This window comes from Gymnoscopelus microlampas (genome assembly GCF_963454915.1).
Source record: "Gymnoscopelus microlampas genome assembly, chromosome: 22".
Classification (NCBI taxonomy): Eukaryota; Metazoa; Chordata; class Actinopteri; order Myctophiformes; family Myctophidae; genus Gymnoscopelus; species Gymnoscopelus microlampas.
Genome location: NC_139959.1, coordinates 40,519,610 through 40,547,517, shown reverse-complemented (window position 1 = coordinate 40,547,517; position 27,908 = coordinate 40,519,610). Strand labels below are relative to the sequence as shown.

The following is a 27,908-nucleotide window of genomic DNA, read 5'->3' as shown; positions in this document are numbered from 1 at the left end:
ATGAGTCAGTGTGTGGAGAGAGAGGAGGAGGGATCTGACAGACCAGAGTCTCCAACATCCAGCTGTGTGTCTATGAAGAGTGACCTGTCTAAAGGAAAACCTCCTGAACCTGGACCTTCACACACACAGTATGTGAATCAGATACTGTATATTATACTCTGGTATATGTCGGTTTCCACGTGTCATCATAATTTTAATTATTTGATTATTATTAAATATGAAGTAATTAAATTTAGACACAACTAGCCTGACTCTTGTCTGTTTGTCAGGATAAAAAGACCAGCACAACCAACCACTGATGATGAACACTGGAAATGTAGAAGATGTGGCTCCAGGAACTCTGCAGAGGATTTAATATGTAGCTTCTTATTCTGCGATACTAAGAAGATCATATCCACAAGGTAACGTTGGCTCTCTGTCTGTTTTGTTTGTCTGTTTTTTTGTTTGTTTGTTTGTTTGTTTGTTTCTTTGTTTGTTTGTTTGTTTGTTTTTCTTGGTGAACATTTCTCTGGTTATCCAGCTGCATGTCTATGAACAGTGACAGTTCAAATGATTAACCTTTGAACTTCAGTTGTGAAAAATAGCAAATTTGCAATTTAAAAAAAACATTTTTACCAAATATGGAACAACATATTTTGAGATGGGGGTCCGCGGCCAAATACATATTATTTTGGGGGTTCTTGACTTGAAAAAAGTTTGAGAACCGCTGATATTATAGCAACAGTTTATTTTTCAAAAACACACACACACACACACACACACACACACACACACACACACACACACACACACACACACACACACACACACACACACACACACACACACACACACACACACACACACACACACACACACACACACACACACTCTGTTAGGCCATCTTTCCACACGTACAGTAGTTACATACTGTATGTTGCAGAATATGATGTCATAATATCATAATAATAATGTATTCCTCATTGTTTCTCCCTCCTCTTTCTATATCTCTTTGTCTTTTCTATCATTGTCTTTCTCTCAGCTGGGACTCCATCACAACCCTCCCTCTCTCTGCAGCAGACATGAAGTCTTGGCAGAAACACTGGACAAAGGACGTCCGTAACCGCAGTGTCCGCTGGTTGTGAGTGTTCATCACACAGAAAGCAGAACCAATACAATGTGTTCTCACCATATTCTAGACCCCAGACCAGCTGAACAATTATCACTTATTTAATGATGAGTTGAGTCTGATGTGTGACTTTGTCTCTTTCATTCTCTGTGTGTTGGTGAGCAGTGTAGAGCTCATGTTAACAGGAGACCCAGCTGAGAACATTAATGACTTGATGACTGATGCTCAGAACATAGAGAGGAACATACATGAGTCAGCTAACAGCAAGGTATGAACATAATATTCTCTCCATTACATTTATTTACATGTTCTAATGAATACATGAACTACAATGTAGCGTGTAAGACTTCATCGTTCATCATTCAGTGACATAAACAAATAAATAGGGATGCCAGGTAACCACATGAGCGTCCTTATTCTGAGGTGAACATTTGACAAAAATAGTCGATCTATAAGCTTACAATGCATCACAATGCAACCCGCTGTGAGCTCTTGTATCGGCTATTTTAGGCAAACAGATTTGGTGTTGAGAGAATAAAGCATTGGGCCTAGTTCAGAGCCCTGGGGGACCCTGTTCAAATATGTATTAAGGGTTAATGTGGTAATCGTTGTTGTCGGGCAGAAACCTTGTATCTCCACATTTCAATCCCACCCCCCCCCCCCCCCCCCATAACTTATTGCCCCATTGCATCAAATGGAGTAAATGAGTAAATGTACTTAGTTACTCTACATCACTGCAGAAAACACAAAAAAATATTTTCCCAAGTTCCATACAGTTATATGGGACACATTGGCCTAAAAGCAAGTCCTGAGAACGTAAAGAGCCTGATATGTTTTAGCATGATAAACAGATCGATAGATAGCATTTTTTTATTATAGTGTCCTGCACCACAAGATGCCCAGCCCGCACGGGGCTTACAAGCAGTGGTGGAAAATGTACTCAAATCTTTTACTTAAGTAAAAGTATCAATACTGCAATAATGTAGAAACACTCTGTTACAAGTAAAAGTCCAGTATTCAAAATGTACTTGAGTAAAAGTAAGTAAGTCATTTTGACCGAACAGAGAAAATTCCAGTGTACACCCGGCAGCTAACATTTTGGATGTGCAGAGCATAGAACATTAGTTAATCATTAAAAAAATAATGAAAAGACATAGGCACATTTGAAGTTATAAACAGAGTATACTTAAGTACTAAAAGTAAAAGTACTCATTATGCAAAATGTCCCATTTCGCAAGTTTCCCAATGTATAAAATCCTTTGAAAATAGCAGGTCTACAAGCTCACAACACAGCTTTGCGTTGCATGGCGAGCTTGTAGATTGTCTATTTTCAAATAGACAAAGTATATAGGGCTGAAGTGGTTTGTGTTTGTTTTGTAATGATAATCTAAATCTTCAAAGTAACTAGTAATTAACATTTTTAAATAATTGTAGTGGAGTAAAAGCACGATATTTGCATCGTAGATGTAGCGGAGTAGAATAAAAAGTATAGAAACTTGGAAATACTCCAGTAAATGAACACAATAATCCATCAAAATGGTACTTAAGTACAATACTTGAGTAAATTTACTTTCCACCACTGCTTATACCTAGCTAGTGAGGACTTAGTATTTTATTTTGAAAATATAGGAAGTAAAAGTTAACATCTTGATGTAGTTTCTCATTGTCTGTTGATGTGTGAAATACAGGACGAATGGTGGGAACTGACAACGAAGAAGAGGATTGAGCTGCAGGAGAAGTCGAACAGTTGGGGTAAGATTCTAGCCTCTGACTAACACACACACATGCACACGCACACACACACGCACACGCACACGCACACACACACACACACACACACACACACACACACACACACACACACACACACACACACACACACACACACACACACAGTGTTGTGCTAGTTACTGAAAACCAGTAACTAGTTACCATTACTAGTAGTTACTTCATTTAAAAGTAACTCAGTTACTTTACTAGTTACTTACACCAAAAGGTAATGCGTTACTGTGAAAAGTAACTTCTTAGTTACTTTAAAAAGAAATTGTCCTTATAGCCTTCATTTCAGTACTGTTATTGCATTGGAGAATAATACAATCTGTTGATCAACTTGACATGCATTTGCATCACTGAACTCTGCTAAGCAATGTGGTCTATACCAGGGGTCGCGCTATAGGAGTGTAATCTGCTGGTCCCAATGTCCGGAATGATCAGACATCTGATAAAAAATACCGGTCATTATTATGTTTAAGCATTAATTACAAGCAGGTGCGTAAATACAGCCTAACACTTAGGCCTACAGCATTATATTTTGGATTGAGCTATTTGAACATGAACCATGATGAACGAGTAATATACACGTTATATACAGTAGCAGGGTCATCTTGCACAAATAAATGAATTACCTACACTACCATTTGCGCCTGGCAATCTCTGCTTCTCACCCATTGACTTGCATGTTAAATGATGGCTTTTCCCCTTGAAAATAATCGATCATCGACTATGCTAGATCCTCTTGGTACTCCAACACCTCAGTGTCACTGAAGACTAAGCTTCAAACCTCCCAAAACAAACTGATTCGACTACTTCTCGGACTGGGGCCCATGACCCACCTCTCTCCCACTCACTTTGCCAGCCTAGGCTGGCTCAGGGTGGAAGACAGGGTTATACAACTAAAAATGGGACTGGTCTTCAAAATTGTCATCATCATCATCATTTATTTAACTCACAACCATGTTCACATGGTATGGAGCACAGATATCATACATTTTCATTACATAGTATTTCATACAGACATAGCTAGAAGGCATGGCAAGCCTTACTTAAACAGAGGGAGAACATTCTTTAGAAAAGCACCTAATTTATAGATAACTCTTTGCTTATCAGATTGCAGTAGTAAAATTAGTTTCATCATAGATGGACGAGTTATAAAATACTTTGGCAGATATTTTTGTCTGAAATTCATAATGGTATAGTGTTTTTACACTCAAACACAACATGGAACTCATCTCCAACTTTATTTCCATTACATAAATTGCAAAACCTCTGGCTTCTTTCAAGTCCTCTGTATCTACCAATGATCTTTGGGATTCTTGTGTTGTTCACCCTGAAATTACAAATGGCCTATCTATTCTTCTGGTTGTCACACAACAGATATTTTTCCAACTTAAACTCTTGTTTATACTCAACATAAATGTCACATGATGTCATATTATTAAGTTCACTTTGCCACTTTTGCAGGAACTGATCTTTCAACCTTTGTTCGACTGTTCGTTTCAACCATTCAATGTTATTACACTTCTGTGTAAATGTAAATGTAAATGCAGATTTGCCCGAAATGCCCCCTATACCCGCATATCTGTATAAGTACCTCGAAAAAGTTAGTGACACCCACAGTCACAAAACTAGAGGGAGCGTAAACAACAATCTGGTAACACCCACCCATAAAACAAACATGGGCAAATTCTCCTTCTATAGCACTGCCACCAAGGAATGGAATAGTCTAACCCCATCCCTCAAAAAATGCAGTTCGCTGGGCTCATTCAAAACAGCCCTAAAATCTCATCTTTCTGGAGGCCTAAAGAGGAGCTAGTACCAGTTTCCCTGTAGACAGACGACCCCCCCCCCCTCCCCCTTTTTTTTGTACATACTTTTTATTTTATTTTCTAATGTTTTTTTTTTGTATATATTTTTTTATTTTCTCATGCCTTTTGTTGTACATAATGGTATATTTTTTTCCCTCTGTATTCTTATGATGATTTTTGAACTGTTTGGTTGCTACTATATATGTCTATGAAATTAATTCAAGGACCCCAACGGAAACAAGCCCGCAAGGACTTTTTTGGCCGGACCTTTTAGACAAAAGCATTATAAATGTAACTGTGTTGTTTTACATTCTTTCGCCTAATAAAAATTTCAATAAATCAATCAATCATTTCAGGAGCAAGAGCTTCAAAATCTCTTCTAAATCTAGTCAACAAGGCCTGCAGTAGGCTATGCACTGGACAAATGTGCATGACATTATTTCAATAAATTAAAATGCTTTTTATTGAACAATACAGAACACGCGGGTACTTTTGAGAGTCCCGTGCATAATTGTAACATCCGTGGCCATGGGGTAAGCACTTTTATTTGAAATCTTTATATAGATGTACGGACCGTAAATGGAGAAAGTGCAAACACCAGGTTGAAGGTGATCCTTGACTGTAACAGGAGTTTTCATGTACCGCAGGGACTGCAGTAGCAGTTAATAAATAGACGAACAAATGAATTAATATACTTTCACATGCGGAATCCGAAACAGGCAGCGCTGTGATTCTGAATTGTGTTACGATTATGGTGATTAGTAGCCTATTATTGAGACCAACTATGGGCGAGTGAGTCGTGTAACTTTCACAACGTTAAGCTGTGTATGTGTTGAACAACACAGCCATGAAGCCTTGCAGTTTAAGTGCAGATTTCAGCTTTGGAAAAGCAGCCTCCAACGGGTTTGGGTACGTGGTGGTAGTCACCATTGCGTTATCGTAGTATTCCTAGTCCCAGAAACACACACACGCTGTTAAGAGAGAGAGAAAGAAAGAGCGAGCGAGCGAGCGAGCGAGAGAGCGAGAGAGAGAGCTTTCAAAGCTGCTCACAGCGCGTCTCTGCATGTGACACAGACTGGTGTTAATGCAAGCGAGAGAAACGTGAATAAAACACAATATGCAAGTATAGTTGGGAGGCGGCTTAGTTTGGATTGAGTTGCTGGCTCGTCATAGCAGAGAGGTCTGTAGGCGCAACTGCGCCGCTGGAATCCGGGGAGCAGGGGCGCACTGGTATGGTGCTGCTGGCCGCAGCGATGGTTTCTGGTGGTGGCGGGTCTGGCGTTGTGGTGGGCGCTGCTGGTTGTGGCCCCACTGGCCCCCCACCAGCAGCCGCTGGTGCCTTGCAAGAGAACCGGTTTGACAGGGAAACCGTTTTTTAATGGCCACCCATTAACAATTTGGCCGAATGCAAGTAAGCCCGATTTGAAAACAAAGGCGAATTTCTGTGGTTGGCAACAACAGAATAGGGTGAGGGGTGCTAATGTTGTTATGTTGATTTTTTGTTTTTTTTTCCCCTGGGGGAGCAGAGTTTTATAGACCGGGCCATGGCCCCGTTGGCCTCTATGACGATACGCCCTTGTGTGTGACTGTGGTTAATTGAGTTTACAGTGATATTTATGTACAGTCATAAAACAATGTATCAGACCTCATGTCTTCTATACTCATCATGTGTAATGAATGTGTGTTTGTTGTTCTGCTGTAGAGAAGAAACAGTCTGGTCAGATGGAGATGAAGTCCATGGATCAGACATCAACACCCCCCCTTCCTCCTGGTGACAAGGTTATTATAGTCATGCTTTTTTCATTAGTTTTTATTTCTGTGATTGTTATTTACTTTCTTTTTTAATTTCAGTTTAGTTTTAATTCATTTTAAAACAGACGTAATAGTTTATTTTATTTCTTATGTTATTATATTTTGTTAAATGTTTGTGTTTTAGTGTTATTTTTTTCTACTTATAATTACTTACTTAATCCTCTTCGTTCCCTGTGGGACATAAGGCTGCTTCTCCTTGTACTGCTACCTTGTTGTGGTGGGGAGGCTTGCGTGCCTCCGTGACCCAGAAGGCTGTACCGGCGGGGGCTCTATACCCCCACCAGGTTCAACCAGGTTTCTAGAGTCGAGGCTGGACGAAAAGTACCACCTGCGTGGCCCTCCAGGTTGGGGGCTGGGCGTGGGGCTAACAACCCCACCCAATAAAACACTACCTTGTTACAGAAACTATGTAATTATAACGATATAATAAACTTGTTGTTCCAAGGAACCAGGTCAGTTTTACTAAAATTAGAAATGAAAGGTACATATACCTGGTGTATCAGAGATGCTCATAGGCCTGTGTCATGCGTCACTGATGCACATTATTGAAAAAGGACGCATTCATGTCACCGTCGCGGGGTCCATGGGACGCACTAGTTATTAACAACAGATTTCATGTTAAAAAGAATTTGCGGTAAAAAAAAAGATATATATTAAAAATAACGTTTATAATTTTCTGTTTTCTTGGTTAATGGCCTATTTCTGTAGAATCAGAATCAACAATATTGAATTAGGTAAAATTATTCGCAGGATAATTTATTTTATACTAGCGTTACTACATGGGATAAACAGGGACGCGTCTCGGCTACCAGAAATAGCAGATCTACAAGGACTTTTAAGACCCGTTTAATACCTTAAGAAAGAAAAGAAAAAAGACCATTACTGCATCAAAAGCAATCAACAAACTATAGACTATAAAAAACTGGTCAAACATTGGCCAAATTGTCAAATAATATAAGAAAGAGGGAAACATTTTGAAAATAGCAGATCTACAAGCTCACAACGCCTCACAATATTTATCTGTGTAACCGAGTCAAACTAAATGTAATCTCTCAAGAACAGATTCAGAGCTGCGCTTGAATCTGTCGGTAGCCCCGTTGAGAACCTATGCACATTGGCTACAAGTGGGCGGGCCTTCATACTTTTACATCTGTGCGTTTGTTTCCCACTGGAAACAAACCAAAACTAATTTAACAATAGCGTCTTCGAAGCCGCCAAAACCACGGAAAGTTAGAAACATTTTAACTTGTTCTTTCATCATAGAAACAAGTGGGCTTATAACCAAAACCATCCATGTTCTTTGGGAGAAATGGTGTTAGTTTTCCGTGGAGAAATATTGTTAGAGGGAACGAAAACATAGGCGCACCACAGGAAGTGGAGCGCTGAAGGCATGTCCAAACCCCGGTTTCCAGTGAGCATAGGTCCAGTTTAACTTTAGGCCTAAGCAATGAAATCCTTTTGTTGTTACTTTTTGGTCAATGTATATATTTCTTTATTAAGTAGCCGTATAATAAGTGGGATCATCAATGGAGAGCAGGTCATTATTGAGAAATAAACCCAGACAGGGTGATTAGACGCTGACGCGAAGCAGATCCAGCATTTATAAACACAAACAGATGTTTTTACTTATTTTAATATCATGCCAGATGTTCAGCTTCTATATGATCTGGGAGTCATTCAAGTTCTACTTAAATGTCTTGTTCTCTCTAGCTTCATCAAGCGTCTGCATCTACAAGAAAACCTCCTGACTTCACTAATGAACCTGGACCTTCACACACAAAGTATGTGAATCCTCCTAAACAATATAAACACTATAATACTATACAATATACACAACACAACACAACACAAATTATTCAGTATCAGTAGTAAGTTATTATGAATGCAGTATGTCAATGAATGAAGACAAATCATAATGTGATGTTCAGTGGTGAAGCCAGGGGCATATGGCTTACCGGGCGGTGGGCCACCCCCAAATGTTTTAAATATCTTTTTATATTCATTACCACCGGCTTCGAATGCTATCAATGCATTGAATGGGAGATTATCACGTTTTATCAGACCATTGAATGGGTGAGTAGGTGACGAGTAGGCGATACACGGACCTACCCGCGATTTGTCAGACCATTCATTGGGCGTAATCAGGAGCTACTGACCTACTTTGGAGGTGGAGCAGTCCCCACAACAATATTTACGATTCTGTGCCTATCGGTACATAACTCCAACGGCGCTGAGTAGGCTGAGGCGAGCGTCGCACCGCTCAGGACGGCAACTCGGTCGCTTTAGCTCCCTCGGTGGTCCTTCGCGGGGCAAAACCTTATACATCGTCTGCAACTGGTTCAGTACCAGCTAGGCTCATCACTGGTACCAGGAGATTTGATCACATAACCCCTGTTTTAGCTGCACCAGTCGCTTTCAGGATTGATTTTAAGATTTTACTACTAACTTTTAAAGCTCTTTAATGGTCTAGCTCCTAGCTATTTATGTAATTTGGTTGAACCTTATGTGCCAGGGCGAGGGCGCACCCTTAGATCATCTGGCCAGGGTCTACTGGAGATTTATACGGCTAAATTGGTGACCAAAGGAGGTCGGGCCTTTTCTATAAAGGCCCACAGACTATGGAACAGCCTACCAGAGCAACTAAGGTTAACCAGATCATTAACAAGTTTTAAATTCCTGTTAAAAACCTATTTCTACAGAATGGCCTTCTTAACTCCTTAGGATAAATGTTGTTTATTATTGCTCTGTTCTATTGTAAATGTAATATATCACTGTTATTTCATTATTGCATTGTTGTTGTTGATTGCGGTTTTGATTGTTCAAGCACTTGTACCTTTGTTTAAATAAGTGCTATACAAATAAAGTTTTATTATTATTATTATATACAAGCCCCACAACGTGTCGCTGCCTCGATGCTTGTAGATCTTCTATATTCAGTGCGAGACACCATTGTGTGAGGAAACATAAATAAAGGCATGCGTCTGGCAGCAGACTTGGCAGAGAGAGAGAAACAGTGCTAATCTGATGGGACCAGGGCTGGATTAGCCATTGGGCCGGTGGGGTCGGGGCCCAGGGGCCCATGGCTCTCAGGGGCCCTTCGGGGGAACTGGGCCGTGTGGTTAGCGACAATTTCTAAAATTAAATGTATAGGTTAATCAAATATCAAATGTGTGTGGGCCCCTCCTCTGTATTAACAGCAGTGGTTCTCGCTGGGTCTGAGCCTCCTGGGGCCCTTCAGGGCCCCACCAGGCTGGGGTGGACCCTTTAAGGACCACTGCTCCACAGTACAAAACAGGTTTTGTACTGTGAAGCAGTGGTCCTCAAAGGGCCCACTTTGAGAGGTCCCTTTGAGGAGAGGGGCCTTGATAGGGTCCTCCAGGGGTTTGATTGATTGATTGAACATTTTATTAGGCAAGAGAATGTAAAACAACACAGTTACATTTATAATACTTTTGTCTAAAAGGTCCGGCCAAAAAAGTCCTTGTGGACTTAGGGCCTGAGGGTTGACAAAAGAGGAAACACTGCCCATAAATCTGGTTCTCTGGTTTACTCCTTTGACCACCTTTGTCACCTGTCAGGTATTTGTCAAGAATACATCCCAAATAGGTAATCTCTTCTTTGCTAGTGATGATTGTATCATCGACTTTGACCTTGAAGTCATTTACCTTCATTTTACTGAGGGAATGTTTGGTCCCAAAGAGAATGGATTCAGTTTTCCCAAGGTGTAGTGACAGTTTGTTATCGGTAAGCCAGGTACGGATTTTTGAGAGTTCAGAGCTGAGAGCTTCCTCAACTTGCAACTTGTCCTCACCCGAGATCATGGGTGCCGAGTCATCAGCGAACAGGAACAGTTTGCAGTTACAGGCAGCATTCATGTCGTTAAAGGTATATTTCCTTGAATAGAGCCACCTAACAATTAATAGCACAGTTCAAGCTCCTTCCTGAAGCAAGAGACAATATAATGATGATGTTGATATAATTGATTATACTTGTTTCAGGCAGCATTGCAATTAATATGTTTTTACCTCAAATATATTATGAATATTGTTCACATGCAGCCTATGTTTTGTCAAATCTAATTATTGGGACTGATTGTGGCGGCCGTTTTCCAAATTGTGTTTTACACACAAAAATATATACAATTATTCATAGGCCTACAAGCTTAAGGAACAAGAGAAGTAACTTCTCACTGTAAACCACATTATTTCAGAGGACATATAGACACTAATAACACATATAATATAAATACTGCATAAATATACATTCAACTAAAATTGTTATATTCTTGTTATCTGGACTTTATCAACCAAGTGTAGCCTAGTTATTAACACCAGCTCGAGCAAAATATCTATAAGCCAGAGAGGGCCGCTTGTAAAAGCTTTGGCTTTGATGCTATCATATATGTAGACCTATTTGACAGTGCAAACATAATTGCCTTCCTTGATGCATTAACGAGCGTCAACGAGCATCAACTGGACACAGACACACACAGTCCCCCTCTGCAGTGCTCAACTGAAAGTAACTGGAGTCTGTCTCATTTCCTCAAGCCCAAGAATATGATGGAATATGATTAAGAATTACTGTGATTATGGTAAGCTCACATTTCATATCAAACACACCATACATGTAACTTTCACTTGCCCAAACATTTTGTGGTGAGCACAAGAGAGGACTGTATGTCTTCCTGGTTTCTATCACAAAATGGTTTAGAATGGTGGCTAGCTATCTGAAGAACATTAAACAGCAAACTCTGTATGCGGTGTTGCAAGTAATTATGTCTAGATATCTATGGCAAACAATAATAATCCTATACTAACCTAGTTGATTGATTAGATGCTTATATTAACCACTTTAGCCCTTTTTTATACTTTAGTCATACGATTATGTCACACAAAAATAACTATCTACAAGCTCACAAGTCATTGTGATGTGGTGTGTCCTTGTAGATCTGCTATTTTTGCAAATAATGAACATTTCTGCCAATAATTTCATGGCAAGTGTCATGCATCGTTCCTGTTGCCCAGGCAGTCCATATGGGCTTAAAGGACAGAGCGTGAGCGAGGCGAGCGTTTGTGCCTTGACGGAGTGGGGCGGTAGAGTATCTGCTATCTGTGCGCCGGTTGTGGTGGGCCGGTCTGGGCCAAATTGCCAGGGCCGAATTTTGGTCCCAGTCCGGCCCTGGGTGAAGCTGCACTCACAGGCTGGATGCCTGTGAACGTTTCATCTGGTGTGGTGACAAGTATGTTTGTTTGATTGATTGGATACTTTATTAACAGTTTGCCCAAAAAAAGCACAGAGGTACAGTTTTATACAAGGGCTGCTAAAAGGATACACCCAAGAAAGCACTATGGCTTGTTTCCATTGGGGATTCAATGCATCGAGGCATTCAAAGACAAACAATAATATACAAAATATGCAAAAACATAACATAAACGAGTAGTAAAAAAATATAGAAATATGTACAGTAAACAGTTGGGGGTTGGGGGACATTTCTGGAGATGAGCTTAGACTTTTTACAGGAGACAGTTTCAAATTACAGCCACCTGTAAGTGCTCTTTTAGGTCACATTTTTTTTGTTGACGGTTGGTAGGGCGTTCCACATGTTGGTAGCATAGCAGTAGAACAAATTTAACCCCTTGTTTGAGCCAAATCTGGGTTGAACGTGATTAGTGGAGCTCCCTCTGGTGTTGTGATTGTGTCATAGACATTTCGGAAGTAGTTTGACAGGTACATGGGTGTCTTTGTGGGGTAGTGTATCTTGTAGACCAGGTTGAAGTAGTTTGACAGGTACATGTTGTCTTTGTGGTGTAGCATATCTTGTAGACCAGGTCAATTGCAAGTTGTTGTACTTTGTCCTCTACCCTGAGACACCCGACCCTAGCAAAATGAGCAGGGGTTAAATGAGTATCATGTGAGGACAAGCAGTCCTGACAAGCCTGACCAGTTTGTTTTGGGATGTCTGGAGCCTTGTTTTTAAGGCCATTGTGGTGCTATGGTACCATGTGGTGCATCTGTTAGAGTCAAGTGGGTGTGCCTTCAGATCAGGAAGCAGGCCGCGCTTTACCCAATCAAATGTAGTGGGCGGGATTCACGTGTCCGTCCACCCTTCCCCCCTCGAAACTAACCGAAACTAATTTAACAATAGCGTCCTCGGAGCAGACAAAACCACGGAAAGATATTCACATTTTAACTTACTCTTTCATCATAGAAACAAGTGGGCTTATAACCAAAACCATCCATGTCCTCTGGGAGAAGTGGTGTTAGTGTTCCGTGTATAAATATTGTTAGTGGGAATGAAAACATAGTCGCGCCAACCGGAAGTGATGCGCTGAAGGCAGACACAAACCCGGTTTCCTTGCGCACTGGTGTTACGTTTGCTTCCTGCCAGACCCAACAGACATAGAACAACCTTTTTACAGTACACCCTCAGTAAACATTTGGATTATCCAATCACAATCCAGGTCAAAAAACATGCTAAATGTCTTTAGCTGGCAGCCATTTTGGAAAATGGCAGTCATTTTTTTTTTTTTTGCGTGGCTAACAGGGGGACGGGGTGGGGGGGGGGGGGGGGGGGGAGTCAAAACTATATGCCAAAATAATCAAAATTGGATAATCCAATCACAATCCAGGTCAAAAACCACATAAAATGTCTTTCACCAGCAGCCATTTTGGAAAATGGCAGCCATATTGTTTTTTTTTGCATGGCTAACAGGCTTTTGTGAAAAAGGTCCAGAAGAAACTTTGTGGAAAATTTGACGCTTGTATCACAAAGTGAAATACTTTATTGGAGATTTGAACATGGACATGTTCAGAAAAGAAGCATCCGTCTTCAAATCCTTCAGTAGGTTTTGTGATTTGCACGGCCTCTGTCAGCTAATTACTCAACCCACAACGGTGTGTGATTCTACTCAAACTACCATAGATGTCCTTCTAACATCCGACAGGTCCAAAATCTCCAAGAGTGGGGTTATTGTATATGGGCTAAGTGATCATTATATGTCAGAACGAGTGATAAAGTTAGTATCTGTTAGTATCTGCACTCTTTTCTCTACCCTGAGCCATCCCACCCTAGCATAATGAGCAGGGGTTAAATGGGTTGTGGGTATGAGGCCAAGCAGTAGCCTGACCAGTTTGTTTTGGGATGTCTGAAGCCTTGTTTTTAAGGCCTTTGTATGTGCGTATGTTGTTAGTGGACTACAGCTCAGCATTCAGCACCATAGTCCCAGCTAGATTTGACATAAAGCTCAGAGACCTAGAGCTACACACAACTGGATTCTAGACTTCCTGTCAAATCCCCGCCAGGTGGTGAGAGGCAGCATCACATGTGACCCTATGCCCTATGGCTATGATAAGGTCAGTTCACTGGCACTCTGTTGCCAGGAGAACAGCCTCACCCTCAATGTGGACAGGACCAAGGAGCTGATCGTGGACTTCTGGATGCCGAGGAGAGATGTCTTTATCGAAATACACATCGAGGAGGAGCTCAAGTGGGAGACACACCATGCATATGAGGAAGAAAGCTAAGCAGCGACTATACTGGTTTTGTTGCCTGAAGACGTTTGCATTAGGCCCCCACATCCTCAGGCTGAACTACAACAGCAGATACATAATGAGGCAAAGACAACAATTCAGATTTCAAAGTATGAGAGATTTTACTCGAGTAAAAGGAGCCAAAACTTACATTACACATGCAACGGAAACCTTGTCTGACTCAATTGGGGTTGTGTCTTACCTTGTATTTCACTTAGAGATATCCCTGTCACCCCACACAGACAGGTTAATTTAATCAACAAGCATGATGACAAAACAAAATAATGTACAGTAAATGTTGCATAGGTGCCAGCTTGTCTCAAGAAGCAGGGTGGAGTCACACAGACCACGGGAAACATAAAAACCAATACAATTATGCAATGGTTTATTCTTAAAATGTTTATTTTATACATTTCTATGACACCCCCACATCCTCAGGCTGTACTACAACAGTCCATTGAAAGCGTTACACAAGGCCTGTTTAACAAGGCCTGACCACCGCCTCTCACCAGGCTACCATCAGACTGTTGAACAAGGCCTGAACACCGGCTGACACCAGGTTACCATCAAGACTGACGGAAAATGACTATAAATCAACGACCCGTCTCTCTCTCTCTCTCTCTCTCTCTCTCTCTCTCTCTCTCTCTCTCTCTCTCTCTCTCTCTCTCTCTCTCTCTCGTCATCTTTCCACCTGTACAGTTACAGATATTTCATAGAATATTATGACATAATATCATAATAATATATTCCTCATTGTTTCTCCTCTTTTATGTTTCTTTCTCTTTTCTATCATTGTCGCTTTGTCTTTTCTATCATTGTCTTTGTCTTTTCTATCATTGTCTTTCTCTCAGCTTCATCACAGCCCTCTCTGCAGCAGACATGGGGAAGTCTTGGCATACACACTTCCCACAGTACCTCCGTGACTCCAAAGTCTGCATTCTGTGAGTGTTCATCACACAGAAAGCAGAGCCAATACAATGTGTTCTCACCATCTTCTAGACGAACAATTATCACATTTTAAATAATGAGTTGAATCTGATGACTGACCTTGTCTCTTTCATTCTCTGTGTGTTGCTGAGCAGTGTAGAGAAGATGTTAACAGGAGACCCAGCTGAGGAGATTAAGGACCTGGTGACTGATGCTCAGAACATAGAGAGGAACATATATGAGTCAGCTAACAGCAAGGTAAGAACCTAATATTCTCTCCATGACATTTATTTACATGTTCTAATGACTACATGACCGACAAAGTTGCTGTTCATAAAAAAATAAATACATATTTCTTTATCCCCCCCCCGCACCCCCCAAATATTAATGCCAGGGTAACTAATCCAAGCGTCCCTTTTCAGAGGTAAACATTCGGTGAAAATAGTAGTCCTTCAAGTTCACAACGTTGGTGAGCAGTACAAATGTTTGATCAATAATGCCCCTGTCAAGTATTTTTATCACCCAAACAACATCTATAAAGGAGTTTTATAGCACCTTGAACTTGGCTCTGTCTGTGCCCTCATTAACAATTGGATCTACTAATTATGCCATTATTTCACGCCTGCAGGAACAACCCCTCATGAATATACTAATATGCCACGTCCCTGTAATCAACTTGCCCCCCCCCACATTTTGAATATACTTTTTCATGTATTTTTATTATAATTAGCATTTCTAAGTTGTACATCAATTCAGGGGCGCAGCCCATGGGTGGGCTTACATAGAAAGCTGGCCCACCCAATCGATTTTGAAAAAAAAAAAGGATTTATTTTTTTTTATAAATATTTTTTTGATGGGCATGCACGCGCGCTGCACGCATGCATGCCCACCCGCTCCTGCCTATAGGCCCAGCCTATGCTAGTATTCTGGCTGCGCCACTGCATCAATTGCAATGTAGATATTGTAACCTAGTTTTACTATAGTGTAACAATGTAGGCAGTGAAATAATAAAGTTTATGTTGGTAGCAGGCCTGGAATTTCGTCATTTTAGGGGCAAGGCCATTTGGCCTTTGGTGTTACATTTGGTGGCACAAAGGCCAAATGCCAGGGCAGGAAGGCCATCCCCAAAAAAAAATTAAATAATTAATTTAACTTGAAGGTTAAGGATGATTTATTTTAATATATTATAAGAATAGCATAACTATCTGTGAAATATAACCCATTTATTTCACAAAATAATGTGTTGGCAAATGACCAATATTTAGTTATATAGGTCTCAATATGTCACAGATTCAGCCCTGGACTTCACTGACTGAAATAATCACATTAGATTCACAGATTAGAGATTTTATGTATTTTCCCCGCAAGTTATTTTCATTCAAATGAAATGTGACTGAACTTGCACTAATAATGACTTAAAATGTTTTCACTCTTTAAAATATAGTATTTCTTAATTATTAATAATTACAGCTTGTAGATTGGCTATTTTCGCGATTTTAAATTGGTTTTAAATAATAATAAAAAAGGAACATACAAGATTTCCAACGACAATATATAGCCAATATATGGTTCTGTATCAGTATACGAGTCAGTTTTTGCAGATTTCATTCTAATTGGCTACTATGCCTGCATATGAATTTCATGGGCCTGGGTAGCGGAGATATGCCCTGTTGCGCACACTCCGCACAGCAACAGCAGGTGAAAGCAATTCACTTAAACGAGGGCTGTGTTGCGCACCAAAAAACTGACTAAAACTGTCACATTCTAGCTGCTGAAATAAACTTCCCATTTAGATCATTGTTGACAAACGAACAGAACATGGATGTGGTTTGCAAAAGGATTATTTATTTCTTGTCCATCGGTGAGGTCACTCTTTTGTATGATATTGATAGCCTAAACTTTTAATTTGTTATTCTGTTGCTTCTTGCTTTATATTAAGACTCATAATTTGGGGATTTATATTTTGCTGTTGAAAAAAACATCGGGGCACATCGGTCTGTAGGACTACGGAATCATCTCTCTCTCTCCTCTCTCACCATTGATTAGTTCAACAGGCTGCATTAGATTTAACTCCTGTTTGGCCTGGTAATAGACCACCGAAGTCTGACGTAATTTACTCATCCTACCCGGGTTGCGGTTTATTTCCCCCATTCAGAATCCCCATAGACTTATTTAATATTGCGTCAAATAAGAACTGTGTTCCAGAAATAAACAAATGACCCCAGCGGTTTGATATGGATATGAAGCATCAACTGACGGTGAGAAAACGCTAATGTTACTGCGGCCGAATTAGTTACATTTTCGCCAGAAATAGACTTTATCAAATATGAGTGACTGACTATCATAAACGATACAGAGACACCTCCCTGACAATATCGCCGGGACAGTGTGTTTATTTTTGGACCACAATTCTTATATGAGACGATTCTAAGATGACCCAATGTTATTCTCCATAGAGAAATTACTTCCGCAACCCAGGGGATGAGCGAGTCATGTCAGGACTTTGGTACTCTATGCTTTTGTGTCTATTACACTGTGTTGCGGGATTCCGACGGTTCATAGGAGGCTCAAAATCAAGCCTACCTACCACTGTGCATGTTGTAGCTGCGCGGCTCAACCAAAGGGACTGGTGTCTAAAAAAAAAAAAAACGTGTTGACAGGAAAATCGCGCAGAGGAAAAACTGTGAAATCAGTTGCTGGGCGCAGCTTGGGCACCACGGCACCACTTACACATTTGGGAAAGAGATCTCCCAGCTTCCGACGCCACACTGATTTCATTGTTTCGGGATAAACACAACAACAACATATCACATGTCACCACAACACTAGCTACAACGTGCGCAATTAATTTACGGGTGGCGTAGGCTACTTTCCATTGCTCACTACACATTTGCCTCCTCGGGCCATAATTCATTCAACTCACCACATTAATGTACCACCACACCGTACGGGGAAACACTTTAGCACCGTTTACCGTGAGCACACCCGAGCGCCGACGGCCACACCCGACGCTACACGAAGCGGCGGCCATTGAAATCTCTCTGCATCGCCACAACAACAACAGACGCGAGCCCTTCGCTTCAACCCCCACTCTTGCTTACCTTTTTGTTTGGTCATGTCTCTATCCCACCAGACTCACGCTAATATGTCCATCATTTTCGTGCCATGCAAATCCCAAACAATACATTATTAGTTACCCGCGCCAGCGTCTACATAATGCCTCTAACAGTCACCCGAACCGACTCGCCAGTCAGTCAGGATGCCAGGTTGGAGAAAAACAAGCGACAGAAACAAGCAAGCAGGTTCATGAAAAAACAAAAGGCACAGGGAGCAAGATGGTGGATCTATATGGGGTCTGAAGGGGTCCGCGATGTTTCGCGCGGCTCCCAAGACTCCCAGGGGGTCCACGAGGGGGTCCACGGACCCCCAGGGGGTCCCACATGTATTTTTTTAAGTTTTTTTTTATCCCACAATTTTGGCACCCCAAAATAAGCAAGCCCTCACTAGAGCCCCGTGCGCGGCTAGGGGGCAGGGCGCCCGGACCTCTAGTGTTTTTACATTGGCCACTGCACCTATAACTCTGCGCCATATGATGCTTTAGAGAGATAAGCTTCAATAACATATAAAAAAATGAAAAAACAACAAAATGTGGGACATTTATTTATTATTGTCAGTCTAGTAGTGCCCTCTAGACACTAGTGATGCACGGGTCAGGTTTTTTGCATACTGCGCCCGGCCCGCTACGGAGCCCAACTCGCCACAACCCATCGTGCAACACAATATATAAATCAACGACCCTGCCCGTCCCGCAACCCGCAAAAACAAAAAGTAGCCTACCTACTGGCTTTGAACACTTTAGCAACGTCAAGTTTGACGAGAGAGAGAGACACGAGAGAGAGAGAGAGAGAGAGAGGGAGAGAGAGAGAGAGAGAGAGAGAGAGAGAGACCTAAAACTCGATATGACCATATATAGCCATAATGCTGATGATATCAGGGATCTCCAAATATGGCGTAAAAGAGAAAACGGCAGACAGGTGTATAGAGATCTCCATATGGGCATACAAGGACAGATATATATGATCTCCATATAAGGGACACAGGCAGACAGACAGATACAGAGATCTCTCCATATTTGGGCACAAAAGGGACACAGACAGACAGTTACATTGGTTATAACCGGTATTGCATAAGAGGGTGGGTGGGGCATGCATTCCCTATTTGCATCATTCAAGACCCAATTTGTTCCCAATTACCGGCCTATTTATGCAAAATGAACCGATGAGCTGGTCATCATATTTGATCATTTATTTTTATTTTTTTTATTTTTTATTTTTTTCATGTAGCAGGCTAAACGTTGTAAGCACTGTTAAAACAAACTGTTCACTTACAGGGCATAGCAGTGGTGGCCATTTTGTGGTTCCACTCAAAATAGACCCATAGAGATTTCCAAAAATAATGGCCTTTTTTTTTTGGAACCACAACATGGCCGCCACTGCTATGCCCTATACAGTGAGATCTTGATCTAGTAGAGCAGCTAAAGCATATAATCGTTCACTTTGTGATACAAGCATGCAATTTGGCACACATACCCTCTAAGGGCCACTCTTATGGAAAAAGGCGCTGGCCACTCAAAAATCCAAGATGGCTACCATTTGTTCAACATGGCCGCCACCTTATCAGTCTTTTATTTTGGAAATACAGGAAGTAAATGTTAATTCCAACCAATGTTAAGGAACAGTCTGTTAACATCTTGATGTAGTTTGATTCTCATTGTCTGTTGATGTGTGAAATACAGGTGGAATACAGACGCCTGATGACAGAGAAGATGGATGAGCTGCAGGAGAAGACGTTGATGAGTATGGGTAAGGTTCTAGCCACGCACGCACGCACGCACGCACGCACGCACGCACGCACACACACACACACACACACACACACACACACACACACACACACACACACACACACACACACTCTTACCCCTTACTTGGTGTCCCTCTTTTCCCTCTAGACCAAATATTATTTTCCATAAATAACCGATCTGCAAGTGCTTTCACAGGATGTTTGCATATTTTCACATAATGAGTTATGAGCTTGTAGATCATCTATTTTTGCCAGATGTTCACATATTTTCACATAATGTTTATCTATTATGAGCTGTCCAGAATAGTGAGTCTAGGGTTGATTTGGTTAAACTAACATGTTCACACTGTGTCCATTTAACTCTTACTTCATACTGGAGGGGGAGGGGCCACCTCCATGTATGATGTAAGAACAAAATGGCCACTGTGTGAATGTGGTTAATTGAGTTTACAGTGATATTTATGTACAGTCATAAAACAATGTATCAGACCTCATGTCTTCTATACTCATCATGTGTAATGAATGTGTGTTTGTTGTTCTTCTGTAGAGATGAAACAGTCTGGTCAGATGGAGTTCATGGATCAGACATCAACACCTCCCCTTCCTCCTGGTGAAAAGGTTATTATAGTTTTGCCAATCTGGGAACCATTCGGTAAAAAAAATAGGAAAAGAATATGGGGGCACCACCTTGTGTAGAAACATTGGATCCTCCACTTTCTTAGTCCACTTCCTCCCGGGTGCTTCTGTGTGTATTCCTTCTAACAATAACATTACATGTTTAAAACAGTGGTGCTGACCTGAGAGATTATAGTTTTGCTAGTTTATATACATTTGCAGTGGTGGACAAAGTACTCAGTACTTGAGTAAAAGTACAGATACTGCTGGTCAAATTTACTCCTCTACAAGTAAAAGTAGCTCAGTCAAAATGTTACTGAAGTAAAAGTACAAAAGTCATTGCTTTTAACTTTGACCGCCAGATATACATGAATAAATAAATCACCCAGTGCCAGATTATGTTTTGATTTTCTTACCTTTTCAAGTAGTCACAGAATATTTATCTCCAGTATGATCGATTCCCCGATCGTTGATAATCACGGAGGGTTTCACTGTGCTTCTGCCCAAAAACAAAATGTCATTGAGACCCCGTTCGCTTGTTATAGGCCATTGAAAATAGCATGTCTCGTCAAAAATGCAGGGAAAAAGTAGGAAAGCAAGAAAGCCTACAGCCGTTTCCCCAAATACGCTAAACAGGAAGTGGACGGAGGAGTAAAACATGCCTGAAATGGTGGCTCATAGGTTGCGGAACAGCGCCCTCTAGTGTAAAACCACTGAAAACACCTCACTCGTCAAACTCGTGCTTGGCACTTTGGACCAACTCGTCCATGGCAGTCAAAGAGTTAAATATGCATAAGTGCAACTACAAGTAAAAGTAGTCTAGAAGTATTTTCTTTTATTATATCGATTCATTGCTGTAATATTTTCACAGTTAATGTATAGAACCTTGTAAGCAGAGACGTAGTTTGTCCTCGGTAAACAGAGTAAGCATTTGAATATATATGTTTGTTTTTTTGTCTGTGAGTGCGTTTTTTTATCCCCAAAATCTCAAACATGGACTTCAGATAAGGTTCGTCAGGCTGATTCAGCTGATCAGACTCAGGGCGTTCTTCTCCTGCTGCCGCCATTACTGCGTTTTATTTTTATTTATTTTTAGTTTACGTATATGGATAGGTTTGCGCGCCTGGATGCCATATTTCCATATTTCAGCTTTCAGCGTAGATCCCAGTGGAAGAACACAGAGTGTGGCCAATTGCATTTTAGGGAAAAAATAAAAAATAAGGCAACAAAGCTAAGTACTTGTGTAACTAGTACTTCACAGCATTCCTAGAAATGTGCTTAAAGTAAAATATTCTTCTTGGAAATGTACTTGAGTAAAATGAATAAGTATCAATGTTTTAGTTTAGTTTTGTATTAGTTAATGTGTTTTAATAGGCAAGATTCAAGGCAAGATTCAAAAGGCAAGATTCAAAATGATCAGAAAACTCCATCTTTCTCTCTAATCTCGCTCTCTTTCTGTCAATCCATCCATCCATCCATCCATCCATCCATCCATCACAGCTGTCTCAGAGTTCTTCTATGATGACAGAAGGACAGACTTACACTCCAGCATCAGTCAGCAGCAGTACAGACCTCAGCTCCCAGCATGTCCAGACGGGAAGCTCCATGACCTCCCAGAGGGAGGTGAAGATGGAGGAAGAGGAGGAGGATGAGGAGGAGGGAGCAGAGGGAGAGAGCAAGAAGGTCGAAGGTCAACCTGATGTGAAGATGGAGGATAAAACAGAGGTGAGATCATTATTAACCCAGAGGTTCTCAACTCAAATGAATGTAATGAACTATCTCCATAAAGTCCATAAAGCAGAGTCTCTATAGTCAGACTAAGGAGAGAGAAGCTCTAGTGTCAGTAAAGGCCTGGCTCTTTGTGTCATTCAACTCTCAGTCAACATATATGTAACCGGTGTAACGTATTTCTCTGCATTGTGTTGAATGGGTAGACCCAGGAATCTCTTTGGAGACAAACTCTGTTTATTCTGATTCAGAATGACATGAAAACACGTCTCTGGGTTAGTTTGGCTTTAGTGCACTCCTCTCTAAATGAAGTTAAACAAACACAGTATAAGTAATTTGCAACTCCAATTGTTATTTTGTTATACAGGGAAGATAACAAAAGACACCCACCTCATTCCAATATGGAAACAACAAAGGGAAGATGTGGGGTTGTTGCAGGACCACTAAAGCATGTATTAGTATACACACCAACCATGTAGATTAGAACAAACACAGGCAGAAGCACCGATGTGAAACACATTTTGTGTAATTATATTAACTGGACGTTATTCATAATTGACACTGTGTCATGAGTCCATGTTCAGTGGAAGGAGAGGAGAGACGGGACAGCAGATCCTTCTGTAGTTTAACGTTGGCAAAGCAACAGTGATCAGGGGCTTTGTGGCTGAGCAGGTCCACTCCATGTGCTTCTGTTCTCTACATCCATAGCAGACAGACCAGGGGTGTTGGTCTTGTTTCTGTTTCCTTGGTACCTCTCCTGACTGGCAGGAGGAGAATGAAAACAACCACTGTACTTATACAGTACTAATCACCAGAAGTCTTAAGTGCATTCTCTTCTAAAACAAGCAACTAAGAGTATACCTAGCGCTAAGGTAAAAGTGCAATATATCAGCTACCTACTTTCTTTAAATAGATGAGACAGATAGGAAAATCAAATGAGCAAGCGCCAAGCGTTAAAAGAAATAAGTGTATCAAATAAACAAGATCCAATAAAACAATAGAACAAGAGCTTGTACAACTAGTTAACAACAAGTAGGCAAGGAGAAGAGGAAGGGTAGTGTTTCCTGAAGAGGTGGGTTTTCAGCCTGCGGTGAAAGATGGGCAGTGACAATAACTGTGTTCAGACAGTAAACGCAAGCCAGCGTTCCTAAGCTTCCTTTTCTTTCCTCATCCTGGCAGACAGCTGTTCCCTGTTTTCACCCTGAAGTAGCCTATAGGCCGGTCAGAACGCTGTATGAGGCACAATCCTCATATTTTAACTTACTTAATCTCTTAAGACAGATTCAGAGCTTCGCAGCTGAATCTGTTCAACTACAACGTGTAGAGTTGTTGTTATTATGAATGAAAACAAAGACGCACCGCCGGAAGAGGAGGGCTGAGGGAGAGTCAGGGTGACAGGGAATTAGGCGATGCCCTCAGAGGCAAATTCAAAGGAACTTTTTGACGATGGGTTCCCAGATTGGAACATACTTGACCAATAAATGTTCTGAACAAGGTGAAAACTACTGTGAGTGGTTATTAATGCTCATCTGTATGGCTTTGTGTAGGCTGAGCGCCATCTATTATTGTCCCTTAACTCCACCACAATAAAAAAAAATGAAAAGAACAGCTTAAAATCCAAGGTTGTAAAAGAAGATACAATCTAAACAAGGAATATATAAATATATATGTAGGATAACATATATCTCCATCAAGCATGTGTGGTGTTATGGCACAGTTACTTTTGTTATTTTTGTTTAATTAATGTCCTTGATTTGATTTTCCCTTTCTCTATTCTATTCTATTTAGGGAACTATTCCTTTGCATGGTGAGATGGAAGACCATCCTATTACAGAGTCACAGTTCTCTCTACATCCCTCTCTGGAACTCCAAGATGAAACTGATCTAAGTTCATGCTTCAGTGGTTTGAGGATAGAAGAATCCATCTCTCTGCCTCGTTCTCACAGCTTACCCTCACTGAGCCAAATTCCATGTTTAGAGAACAAGACAAGTTTCAGAGCCAAACGGTCCCACAGCGTAAATGATGTTACACTACTGGACAAAACCCAGAAAATTACACCTGATATCATTGTTGCGGAAAACACGGAAAGCTACAGGTTCCACAGCACCCAAGCAGGACTGTTCCAATGCAACGTGACCGACCTGGTGTTTAAGATGAAGACAGAGGGAGATGTGACTTACAGGACAGTCAACTGGGACCGAAGGCTTCTATCCCAGCTTGGCATGAAGAGGCCTGCAGGACCACTGTTTGACATCAAAGGTTCTCAGGGGTCTGTGTGTCAGTTACAATTTCCACATTGTGAGATCCTCTCCATGGGTGGAGGCAAATCCTTGTCTGTTGTCCATGTGATGGATGATGATAGCTTTGTGCTGATCAAACCCCATATGATCACAGAAACTCATGTTATCATAAATGTAACTGGATTATCTTTATTTGGTATCATCAAAGAGATAAAAGCGATGTTCTACGGGTCCAATTCAATCAAGGCATTGGTGTTACTGTTTTATACACCACCGGCTGATGATCATCCCAGATCAACCCTGAATGTGTTGCTGCTACCTAAGAATGTCGTGCTGAGGGAAGTGCTGAAGGAAAGGAGGAGCAGACATAGAGAAGAGATTTTCATTGAAATCCCTCCCTGTGAACTAATCGCAGAGCAACAATACACCCTCTCCACTTCCCCTCAAGATGATTCCATCATAATTCAACCAACTAGGGCAAGATTTGCAGTAGAGTCTTCCTATCACAACTACATGCCGACATTTGACATGATTTTAAAGGGAAGGTTTACAGATGTTAAGCTGCTTCTAAAAGACAGTAGCACCTCTGACGCACCTCCGACTTGGGAACGCTATGTAGACCTTTCAACTTCGGGTCTAAAACAACAAGAAGTTCAGCATACACTGAGTCTTCCAGCAGAAGACAGACTGTTTGATGCGCGGAGCAGCTTCATCAACAGCGTTTCACATCCTATTAGGAGACAACAAGTTCAGTGCACACGGAGTCTTCCAGCAGAAGACAGACTGTTTGGCGTGCGGAGCAGCTTCATCAACAGCATTTCAGATCCCATTCTCAACAATGTCTTGGACAAACTTTACCAGAAGGGAGTGATCATCAGAGAAGAATATGATAACGCCAATGTCAAGCAAGTGACACAGGACAAGGCACGTTTTGTCATCGATGCAGTGAGGAACAAAGGAACTGCTGCAAGTTCAAGCATGATATTGTTTCTCTGTGAAATCGACCAAGTCCTCTCGAAACATCTTGGGTTGATGTAAAACTGTACCAATGTACTTGAGTTGGACACACTGAAGTTGGATCATTATATTTAACTGTTATCTTTTTTTATAACATTATCATCCAGGGCAACTTCAAAGTAAATGATCAATGACAGGTGCAATGCCTTGCTCAAGGACACTTCAACAGGGTGCCTGGCTACGGCATGGACACACATTGACTTTTTCAGAGATTAAACACAGGATGTTTCGACTACGCAAAATGTAAATACATGAGTCTATGGGCCTTAACAAGAGATAAGACCCACACACACACAGTGGGGCTTTGAGCGTTGTATGTGTAGTCAACACATGCAGATGTGCTCTCATGAGAAGCAAGAGGATGCCTGCAAAAAGCCATTTTACTCCCTGCTCCCCCTGACACAGGGATGTTCACAGAACAGCTATTGTTTAGACCTGGTCTCTTCACTCTGGTCTGCACTAAACCCAGACCATATCTTCAGCACAGTCTACTGGAAAAGTGGAGTTATGGTACAAATACCATGAGCTGTTCTGAGAGAGGTCCATGTCCCTCTGGCTTCCTCACCACTAGCATATATATCATGCTAAGAAGACATCTGTACCACCTACTCCCTGTTACATCCTGACAGGACGTCTGGAGATACATACAATGTACAATAGACCTTTAGAGTATGCACAGTGGACACATAGCCCTTATTAAACACCTGTAGAATATACAATCGTATTAAACTGTTAAAATCAAATGCCCTTTCCTATTCATTGGCTATCTTGTCCTCTTTGCCTGGGCACTAAAACAATCGAGAGCGGAAAGACAGAAGTCAGAACATTTTGGATTCTCTACTGGAATAAGCTTTCTTGGACATTGTACAAGACACTATAAGATTTTTTACCAAAAAACCCTCAGAGATTTCATGGGGATGTGAAGAGTTTATTAACGGAGAACTTTTCCTACCTAAGTCTCCACAGGACCTTTAACTCATTGACTGCCAGAGTTAAAACATCGTCTATCGTCCCTTTGCCAGCGAAAAAGCGATTTTACTGTATCTTTGAAAAATCATGGAATGAACTCTAGATTATTATGGAAGCTTGGACTTTGCAGAGATGAGAAGCTTTTTGATGCTCAAGGAAAACAGACTGTTGGATTTCTATTACAACTATTGTCAACCAGAATTCTAAGACAATAGTTTCTCTGGCTGGATGCAATATATTATATCCTGGACACCTGGAATCCTCTATATAGATTATTATAGAGTATACTACAAAGTATTTTAGAATTTAGGAATGAAATTGTTGCTGATATTTCAAAAGTTCCTGTAATCAATGATTCTGTATTTTCAAGTAAAACCTATATTTGTTCTTTATCCAGACTCTACTTTCCTTCTTTTCTATTCAGCCCTTGGATGTGTGTAAATGTGAACGGTGGTGAGTAAATCAATTTACTCAATGTACTGTACAGCTAAGTTGTACATTTAACTTAAATTGTTATTCATACGTTTTTCAGAAAACTGTTAGGATTTAGAAGACATTTGTAGAATCAGTCTCAGGTCTTACCGAGAAAGAATCTGTGTCATTTTTAGATTTCTTTGGCAAATAAAAAAAAAAAAGCAAATCTACAAGCTCATAGGGTGCTGCGCTATGAGCTTGTACATCTGCTATTTTTTGGGGAAAAAATCATGAAAATGTGTGCAAATCTTTGAATATATATGTTTTTAAAGTGAACATTTGTAACTCAAATATTTGCTTCTGGGGGAGGGGTCCCTGGAACAAAACATTTTGAGATGGGGGTCTGCGGCCAAATATTTGCTTTAAAATGTTTGCTTTAAAAAATATATATTCAAAGATTTGCACAAATTGTCAAGATTTAAAAAAAAATAGCAGATCTACAAGCTTATAGCGTGGCACAGAGTGCCGTGCTATAAGCTTGTAGATCGGCTATTTTTGCTACTTTTGTAGCAAAAATATCTTTTCTTGTAGATCGGCTATTTTTGCTACTTTTGTGTGACATAGAATGGCGAAGTACGGCATTCATTTACGAAAAAAAGTTAAAATAGGGAGATTCTGCCCGATAGTATATGCAATGTGTCCCTCTGGAGTGAGTGTGTAAATATAGTGGCCCTCTACATCATCAAAGTTGCATCACCCCTGCTTCAGGCACACAGCATACAGATACACAGTGTACAGTTTGTGTGGTTTCTGAAATAAATCTGGAATATATACAATCAGGTGTGTATACTGTACTAAATATGACATCAGTCACTAACACAGTGAAACAAACACAGCCAGGTAATAATATAATGAACCAAACAGTCTCTGCTCTCATCCACAGCAACAACATCAAAGGGCTCCAACAACAACGAGGCCCCTGCAGCCAGGTGTTGGCAATGAGTGATTAGTAGGGCTGTAACGATACATTGTAACAGAGATACGATACGCATCACGATACATGGTTGACGATACGATACATGGAGGATATTGGTTCATTC

General features: G+C 40.9%; 1 protein-coding gene across 1 annotated transcript; it reads left to right on the top strand.

The window, feature by feature from the left end:
- Positions 1 to 26,813, top strand: LOC311038637 (uncharacterized protein; the record flags this gene model as incomplete). Its single annotated transcript, XM_084048209.1, has 8 exons — positions 1 to 128; positions 270 to 401; positions 1,022 to 1,120; positions 1,274 to 1,376; positions 2,797 to 2,860; positions 6,395 to 6,471; positions 21,940 to 22,164; positions 23,956 to 26,813. 8 exons carry the CDS (start codon positions 1 to 3, stop codon positions 25,444 to 25,446), a joined length of 2,319 nt encoding a protein of 772 aa, XP_083904335.1. The 3' UTR covers positions 25,447 to 26,813.
- Between the last annotated feature and the right edge of the window lie 1,095 nt (positions 26,814 to 27,908).